This window comes from Apaloderma vittatum, unplaced genomic scaffold (assembly GCF_000703405.1).
Source record: "Apaloderma vittatum isolate BGI_N311 unplaced genomic scaffold, ASM70340v1 scaffold17106, whole genome shotgun sequence".
NCBI lineage: Eukaryota > Metazoa > Chordata > Aves > Trogoniformes > Trogonidae > Apaloderma > Apaloderma vittatum.
Genome location: NW_009722430.1, coordinates 1 through 9,721, shown reverse-complemented (window position 1 = coordinate 9,721; position 9,721 = coordinate 1). Strand labels below are relative to the sequence as shown.

Here is a 9,721-nt window from a genome sequence, read left to right as displayed (position 1 = left end):
AGCGTCTCTCCTGCCGTGTTCTCACCCGGCGGGTGCGGCTCTAGAGCTCTGGGGTCGCTCGTTGGTGCGACCGAGGGAGAGGAGTCGCTTAGGAAGGGACGGTGAGGGAAGGAGGTGGGGGCGTTGCGTGAAGGATGCTTCAGAGCACAGCTAGAAAGTGCTAATGCGGGTGAGCTCACAATGGCTTATGTGGCCGAAGTGCACAGTCCCTGTCAGTGGAGGCAAATCGTAAAGCTCCTGTGTGTTGGGGAGGTGGAACGAGCTGCCTGGGGAACTGGTGGAGTCTCCATCCCTGGAGGCATTCAAAAAACTTGTAGATGTGGCACTTCGGGACATGGTTTAGTAGTCGTGGTGGTGCTGGGTTGCCCATTGGACGCGATGATCTTAGAGGTCTCTTCCAACCTTAATGATTCTGTGATTCTATGTTTTTTTTCACGGAGGTTTGACTTTGCCTCTCGAAGTCTTATCTCAGGCAGGATCCTGCAGAGCAGTTGCAGTACCTGCCAAGGAAAGGTAGTTTTCAGTTTGAAGTAGAAGTTTAGGAAGGATCCGGCACAAGGATCCTTTACTGGATAAAGTCAGAGTAAGAGAAGTAGTTATTTATTAGAATACTGGGTTTTATTTTGAGTGTGTGTTGTCGTTTAAGCCGATTGGGACAAAAAACCCCATGCAGTCTCCAGCTCACTTCTCCCCCCCACCCCCATTTCCACAGTAATGTAGAGGGAGACAATTCAATTAAAAATGCTCAAGGGTTTGAGATTAAGGATGGGGAGGGTAATAACCTACCATTTAAGATGATGGGTAAAGAACCAGGGCGACTTGGGGAAAAAAACATAGATTTAATTCACTGCCACCATTTACGAAGTAGGATAGTGAGAGGAATACATCAATAAATACGGTCTAATCTTAAATACACTTTGCCCACACCCATCCCATCTTCCTGGCTACCTCCTTCCCCCCATCAGTGCAAGGAGGGGCGTGGAGAGTGCAGTCCATCTGGCCATTACTCATTGTCCGTAGCAGCTCCTACTTGAGAAAGAAGGCTCCTCGCAGTCTCTCCTTCCTGCTGTGTGGTGTCCACCTCACAGGAGGCAATCCTCTTCCTCCCTGTGAGTCTCTCAGGGCCACGGATTGCTTTAGGTGTGTCCACCACTGATGTTCAGTCTCTCCCCTCTCTTGTGTGGGGCTCTGCACGTACTAATGCATCCTGGACATTCTTGCTGCCCAATTCCCTCAGCTGGCAGGCGGTCATCTCACTGCCATCTCAGCCACGACAGGCTTCAGGGAAAGGTCCTGCTCTGGCAGCCTTCTCCCTCTTCTCCTGTGGGACTCTTCTCCCCCTCTTTCTTAGGGCAGTATTCCTTTGTTCTCCTCTCATCTCCCTTCCTCCAGCAGAAAAAATCCCCGATGTTAAAGACAGGACAACTCAAAACGAGATGAAATCAAAAGAGAGAGATAGAACAATGATATCACCTCTTAAATACCTTGATGGCAGAGGCTCTATTGGCCTGGCCCTGGCCAGAGGCAGGTCTGACTCCTACCTGGGGGGAGAGGAGGCTCTTGAAGTTTTGCACGAGGCTGCCCCTGCTTTTTCAAAAAAACCCACCAGACTCAAACCCATGACAGTGTGCTCAGAATATTATTTTGACTAACTGTCCAAAGCTGCTGGAAGCTATTACAGAAACTTAGTAATGGCATCTCCACTAGTGGTAATTCTTTCGGAAGACTAACATTCTTGATGCAACAAGCTATTTATACTGACAAGAAAAACAACTTATGATGATGCGTATGCAGAATGTAGCTCTATGATCAACCAAACTGTAGTCTGTGATGAAGAGTATTTTTTTCTCAAAAAACCCTCCAAACAAGTAAACAAGTACAAGTAAAATGTAAGGACTCAAAAGGAGCGCTATAAAGATGGAATCAGGCTCTTCTCTGTGGTTTTCAATAGCAACACAAAATACATTACTGGGTATTTATCTTAGACTGTATCTCAGTTAGAGGAGTGGTTCTTACGTATTTATCTTAGACTGTATCTCAGTTAGAGGGGTGACTCTTATAAAACCCAAGAATTGCATTAATCAAAAAACTGCATTTCTTTTTCAGACATAGGAAGTAGTGAACAGCTTTATGAATGTCCAATGTGCAGTCTCACCTGTACAGACATCCAGCTTCTTGAAGAGCACGTGGATTTACACTTACAGGAACATAGCTTTTCAGAAGGTACATAAAAATAGACAGGCTTGATAATACCTGAAAGCGTTTGCAAGTATTTGGATGTTGCAGTATAGAATCTCAGATTAAAATTAAGCTAATTATTTTCTTACTTAAAAAGGGAACTGGACACATATGTAATGAAGCTAACATAGTTAACAGCAAGTCCTATCCCTTGCCCAGGTGTTCTACTTAATTACACATACTAAAAGTAGTCTTTGTCTATGCATGCTTGTTACGTAAATGCACTGTATGTTAGGCAAAACTAAAATATGGAGTGAAAAATACTTAGAAGAGAGTCATGTCATGTAGTTTTTTTCTAGCTCTTTCAAAGGTTTACATATATAATAGCACATTCCAGTGTGATGAGCTGAAAATCTAAAGCTTTTGAAAATTTAGGGGTTTTTCTTTGCCTCAATTCCTTTCTCTAAAAGCTTGTGCTTATTCATTAGTCATAATGATAAAGTAGGGGACTCAAAATTAATTTTACTAATTAGCATGGCTAATAAAATCCTAGAGATTCCCTTTTCAGTTTTCTGGTCCTGAATTTATTTTTGTCACTTTGTTAAGAGATTGCTGGCTGAAGCAAGTAAGTGTGTAGTATTCAAGAAGTAGGGACTTCTTGCTAACAATGAAGCATAGTAAACAAAAGCTGTTTTCTTAGTAGTAGAGGTACATGCATTATTTGCAAAGTAACTGCATAATCTTTGTCCAAGTCAAGAGTCTGAATCTTTGTATATTGAATGCAGTCAGTCCTGTTTAGTGTTCATTGCTAATAGCTCAGAATCATGTGGGAAGCAACTCCTAAAGCAAATGCTTAGAGAAGAATCTTTAAAAATGAAATACGTGAGCCATCAAAGCATGGTTGATCTCCTGATCAAGTCCTCTCTGGAATGTTACTCCTGGGTAGGTGGAAACATAAGAGATCTAGAGCTGGCTCACCAGCTCCAAATTGAAGAAGATGAACGGCAGAGATCAGAAGAGGAGAAGCGAGAGAGGGAAGAATTTAAGAAGCTGCAGGTACAGTAATATTTCTAAATGGTAAAATTTTGAAAGCTTGTGCCATCAGGAGCTGACTCTCTTCCTGGATACCATCACTTGCTCCAGCAACTGATCCCCTACTAGGTCCTGCTTCCCTCTCCCTCGCACCTGACAGCCCTGATAGCTCATTTCCCTCTCTCACTACCTCCTGGCCATGGACTGCCTCTGGGCCATTGGCTGGCTGCCCAAGGGGAAGCAGAGGGATGTGCCTGCACTGCCAGGTGTGGCTTTTCTAGTCTTGCCTTCAGCTCTAAAGTATCATGAATCTGAGTTTTTCTGTCTCACAGATTGCTGTTTTTCAGTGATTGCCCATGTAGCTTCTCAAAATCACTAAATGTGAATTTAAAAAAAAAGTGCTTTAAGTCATGCCCGTTCCATCCTCAACAGAGACAGTATGGCTTGGATAATTCCGGAGGCTACAAGCAGCAATTCCTAAAGAATATGGAAAAGGAGGTTGATAGAGGAAGGATGCAGCCTTTTGAATATCACAAGCGAAAAGCTGACATGATGGATTGTTTGGCTTTTGGTATAGACGATGGGAAAACAAAGACCTCAGGTAAAAATGCTGAAATTATAGACAATGAAGACTGTGCTTTTTAGATCTAGGTTGCCTAGACCTGTCTTTAACAAAGCGTGTAATTGGATATTGAATATTAGTTGCATCCTTATTCTAATTCTTATATTCTAGAGCATTCCCAAGCATGGTTTTTCATGTAACAAAGGAAAATTTGGAATATTATGTGAGCGCATTAAAAAAAAAATATATTTACAGTAATTCTCAGATTCTGTGCCACTCCTTTTCCTGTCTTAGGTTCTTCAGGAAAAATAATTTTGTGGGAATAAAATGATTGCATGATATGCATAAGCATTTCAGTGTTTTTAAAGGGATGTTGTAATGGAGGTGGCAGTGCCACAGTAATGCTTTATTGGTGACATTACTTTTCCTGTTTCATTGTGATAGTATCACAGTTTATGATGTAGTCCAAGCTGTTTAATTTAAAATATTCATTGTGTAGCAGTAGTGAAAAAATACCTTGAATTCTGAAACCTTCATAATATAAAAAAATCAAAGTAAGGACTGTGGAAAAAAATAGGTGCAATGTCCACTGGTTTAAGCTGGAGAAAGAATCTTTCTCTGGCAAATTTTGTAGTTCCTTTTACAGATAAACTTTATGTTTGACTTTTTTTTTTTTTTTTTAGGAGTCATTGAAGCATTATGCAAGTACTATCAGAGCGAAAACAAAGATGTGAGGCGTGTATGGCTTTCTACAGGAGTGGATCATTTCCAGTCATCTTTGGGTGACAGAGGCTGGGGTTGTGGTTACAGGAATTTCCAAATGCTCCTTTCCTCACTGTTGAAAAACAGCTTGTATAATGACTGCTTGAGAGGTATTAAACTGAACACTGCCTGTTTGCTTCATGTAGCTGAGATGACAACTGACTGACTAATGCTTTACCTTTTCATGTACACAGCAAGACTTGCTAGGTCAATGATACCTATTAAATGCTTATAACACAGTAATAATGCTGTGGAAAGAATCAGGGGTGAAATACTGCTGAGGTATGATGTGGTTGAAGTTTTAGCTTTTTTTTTTTTCTGGTGCATCTGTATCACCAACTGCCTCTTAAAAAAAGAAGCTACATATTTTTAATTGATAGACTCTTTCAGTAACTGTAACCACAATTCAAATCTGTTCCAGATACTACACTCATTCCTAGTGTACCAAAGATTCAGTCCATGATTGAAGATGCCTGGAGAGAAGGCTTTGATCCTCATGGGGCATCTCACTTCAACTACAAACTACATGGCTCCAAAGCGTGGATAGGAGCATGTGAAATTTATTCACTGTTAACCAGTCTCAGGATAAAGTAAGTATTGCTTTTTGTAGTTATTATTTTTAAGTACCAGTTTGTGCTGTACCTTTAAAGGTCACAAGATGCTGGTGGTGCGATGACAAAGCCACCACACTGACCTATAGATGGATCTGATTTAACACAGTGTAATGCAGTTAGCACAACTTAGGCAGATACATAAATTGAATAACAACCTAGATCACTGAGACTTGGTGAAGAGTTATGCCACATATGCGTAAAATCAAACATTGATTAAAAACTTAATTTCTCTTGAAGTTTCATCTCAGGAATCTGAATTTTAGCTATTCGCTTGCCTAATTCTGAAAGCTGTTAATGGGATTCTCTAGTGTGTATTATCACACAAAAAAATAGAACATTTTAATTTTTGCAAACTTCACAAGTTCTTGTTAGACTGAACAGGGCAGAGTGTTTGTTACAGAATAAATCTTCTAGTTTTGAACAGTATATATTGCATTGCTTTTTAATTATGTGTCCCCTCCTCCTGTAATTTAATTAAAAAAAATATGGTAGTGACTGCCTGATGCATGGAATTGCTGCATTTACAAAACATTTTTGATGCAACAGGAAAGGACTGAGAGGTGAAAAAGATCCTTTAACAAACTACCTCCTTGAAGTTGTATTGTTATTTTTATTCTGAATGTTCTGTAGGTGTCAAATCATTGACTTTCACAAACCAACTGGCCCTATGGGTACACACCCTCGTTTATTCGAGTGGGTTTTACGTTACTATTCTACAGATAACGAAGGTGGTGCAAAGGTAGTGTGTACTTCCAAACCACCCATCTACTTGCAACATCAAGGTGAGTATCACAATATGCCAATTTCTTTCTCTTCTTTCTTTCTTTCTTTCTTTCTTTCTTTCTTTCTTTATATGTGCTGCCATTCAGAACAGCATTTTACGTTTCTTCTTCATTTAAATGAAGGCCTGGCTTTTTCTCTTTTTTATTCAGTAAGAGGAACATTAAAATATGTAATTTGATTGGATGGAGGAGCTGGGTTTGCCTGAGATCTCAACTTTTTGACATCTGCTCTTATAACTATCTTATTCAATTTCAAGTACTATCTTTTGTTATCTGAAAATAAGTAATATGCTATGAGGAGTAGGACTTACGTGTTTTTAAAATACTATAATTCTATTTTGAAATTAGGTCATAGTCGTACTATTGTTGGAATAGAAGAGAAGAAGAATAAAACCTTATGTTTGCTACTTTTTGACCCGGGATGTACTTCCCAAGAAATGCAGAAACTGCTAAAACAAAACAGTGATGGTACTAGTCTCAAACTACTTCGAAAATTTGTGGGTGGCTTAAAAGAAAAGCAATACCAGATAGTGGCTGTAGATGGTGTACTCTCACTGGAAGAGAAAGCTGTGAGTATTTCAGAAAATAGTTTATGTCTAAGAAAATTTAAGAGAATCCGTATCTGTTCTTTAATACTTACATGCAGATATGGTTGTGTGGTGAATTTTTTTCATCTCTTCACTTTCATCATTTTGGGGTTTTTTTTGTTTTCCCTGTTACTTTCTGCTTATTTTCTGTGAATGGAGTAATTGCAGGATATCAAACCAGAAGTTTTGTGTGTAAATGCATGCCGCCTTGATGTAACTGACAACTTCCAAGTCTTTTACGGAGCTTGCAGCTGTTTGCAAGTGCAAATTAGACGCTTTTTTAAAATTTTCATTTTCTTAGAATATTTTCTCTTAACTTATTGTGGGCATATAAGGTGCTTACAAAGTTGGACAAGGTGCGTAGCTACTGAGGCCTGACCATCCAATGGCTTCTCGGCTTGGACACTAAAACTAGTGCATTTTGCTTTCTGAAAGTAGTTAGAACTTCGTATATTCAGAACAAAGCTCTGAGCAACTTAGGTGTTTGAGCTGTCAGTATTTTTATAAAACTTATCCGTGGTTCACTTTGGGCACTGTAATTTTTTAAGAACTTCGAAGTTTTTAGCTGAGTGTTAGATGTAATTTTTGTTTCTTAAGCTTTCTCTTTCCCACACTAACAAACGGATTCTGAGGAACCGTGTTCCAAATCTGTGATGTCTTCTCAGCAATGTTAGACATGTTCAAGCTTCAGGACAGACTTTTATTTAAACTGTGAAATAGCTGGTGACTGAGTCACCTGCTCAACTGTATTTAACAGCAGTACATTTAGATGAGATATTGTCTTTTAAGTGTTTCCTGGCCCTGAACTTGTTTGAAATAACAGTGAAACACAGCTGACCTCGCTTCCTACTGCTAGTGAAAGCTGTGCAATTCAAGACACAGTAAAAGGAAGAGTGTTGTATGGGATTTGTGGGGGGGTGTTTTTTTTTTCCTCTTCTCAAAGATTTGATTTATATTTACAAATATCAGTAATATATAGTTTTGTCTTGAAAACTCTCATTTAATTAGGATGAAATATAATCCCTTATACTTGTTAAGTTTACTAAATTACTCATCTGAAAAATGCTCTTTAAAGTGGTATTTTCATTTATTAAACTATTCTCTTTCCTCTCTCCCCATGCTTGTTTTTGTTGTGTTTTGTTTTTTATTTTAGGCTTGCTGCCATTCTTCTCAGGTCTTAACATCAGAGAAGATTCCTTAAAGCATGCCTTTATTACCTCTTCCTGGAATTTGCTGGATGTAAATCATTAAACTTCTGGACTGTGACTCTAATTCAACAATTACTAGACTTAAAGCTGTGTCTCTCTGTGTGCATGGGGGCTCTGGAGAAACACAACACTGGAGTAGTTTTGATTTTCAGTCAAAACTCTGCCCTCCTGACAAGTCTGTAACTCTTAAGTGTTACAGTCTTTGTCGTACTTTTGTAGTTACTCAAACTACGAAGCAACGCCCACCATCCTACAGCGAACTATGCACCATTGTTAACTGTCAGTAAGCGGAGGATAAAGATACTACGGAACTATTTTACTGGAGTGCCTGGTCATAGTTTACCTCTGTAAATATATTTATGCTGCCTCTATGGCCAGTGCTCTCTTTCTTACCAAATTTGATCAACAAGATCTATTAGAAACTTCTCCTGAAACTATTGGCAAAGTACAGAGACAGTTCAGTGAGTTCATGATACAGTCTGTTCCACCAGGGATTAATCTGCTACTGAACTACTTTTCAGTCAGCTGGCTTCTCTGGACGTGTCACCTGTAAATGTGACCATATGTGCTTACACAGTGGGTCAGTGTTAGCACTGGCTGTGAGGTCTAAGACAGTGATGTCCGAAGTGGGCTGTGTGTGCTTTAGGAGTTGCACAAGACAATCTGTTGGGATACAGGAAGAAAATATTTCTTTTATACTATGAATAAATAAAGTTTTGAGAATATTTTTTAAAAGTATTTAATCTTTTATTTCATGCTTTTTCTTAATTTCATTTTTGTGTGGTTTTTTTATAATCTCTTATCACCTGGGTCTCAGAGGTGTCTCAAAAGGGCATTTAAACTGACTGTTGCCTAGGGGCTCTATTGTGCAGGGTTAATGATGGTTAAGAGACTGGAGCTGTCTGCTGAAACAATTATCTTGGACATTTGAGGCACTCCTATGTCTAGGGCATGCTGCTATGGCTGAATGTAAGAGTCTGGCTGAAGGCAGCAGGGCAGCTGGAGGCTGGGAGGGACAGTCAAGTGTGTTGTGAGTAGCACTAGGTGCTTCTGCTGAAACAACTGAATCATGCCATAGCATCCATTTACTGTAACTAGAGCTTAGATACTTCTCTGTCATTTAGACCCTTTACACATTGACATCTAGATGTAGGGGCTAGGGAGTCTTGCCATTAACCTGTTTCTCTCATGTTCTTATTTCCAAAGCATATTAAACCCAGTAATTTTTTGAAATAGTGAAACACATGAACATGTAAAGATCAGTAATTTTCCTGAAACATACATGAAAGTAAAAAATAATTATGAAAATGCATTAAATAGGTATGTAGAGGTGGCATATAACCCATTAAAGGGTTAAGTATTTAAGACAGTGGAGGGGCCAAGGCTAGGAGAGAGTTCATGGGTGTTGGGGGACCATCAGCTCCCATATTTGCCCTGGTCTGCACGGCAGACGTTCTTACACTCTGAAGTTTTGCAGCCATGCGATCATTTAACCTCTTGCTGATATACTTCAGTCTCTTCTGCCTATTTCCGTCACTGCCCCTATGGCTGGGGCTGAGTCTGGTCCTGGCTAAGGCTCTGCAAATTCCAGACTGAGCTTGTGCTTTACCAGTGTGGCGCTGTGCCCAGATGTGTAAGCCCAAGAAGCAGGAATTGAAGCACAGCCCCCAGCTCTTCACTTACATGTACAAAGGGCTGTTGGGACTAAGCCAGTGTTTCAGCGAGATGCTGTCAGAGCAAATTTCAGATATCTTTGTGTTGCCTTGTATGTGTCATTTGCTTCCTGCATAATTGCCATGGGGCAGCTGAATTCTCAGTGAGCAGCAGAGTGGGGGTCTTGCTTGATCCAGCTGAAGATGCCTCTGTGAGGGCTCTTGCAACGAGGATTTGTGGCACCACCTGGGTGGTAATCAATCATTTGAGGTATTTAATTCCTTGTGTAAGCAGGCCCTTATGCCGAGATCTCAATCATTTTTGTTGTCTTTTGTTTTTCATT

General features: G+C 39.9%; 1 protein-coding gene across 1 annotated transcript; it reads left to right on the top strand.

Moving 5' to 3' along the window:
• Positions 1-2,106: 2,106 nt before the first annotated feature.
• Positions 2,107-7,718, top strand: ZUFSP (zinc finger with UFM1-specific peptidase domain; the record flags this gene model as incomplete). The annotated part of the gene is made up of 8 exons (XM_009871782.1): positions 2,107-2,223; positions 3,125-3,234; positions 3,643-3,811; positions 4,456-4,644; positions 4,956-5,124; positions 5,779-5,930; positions 6,279-6,499; positions 7,671-7,718. Coding segments are annotated over 8 exons (1,175 nt in total), but the record flags the coding sequence as incomplete, so codon positions are not given.
• Between the last annotated feature and the right edge of the window lie 2,003 nt (positions 7,719-9,721).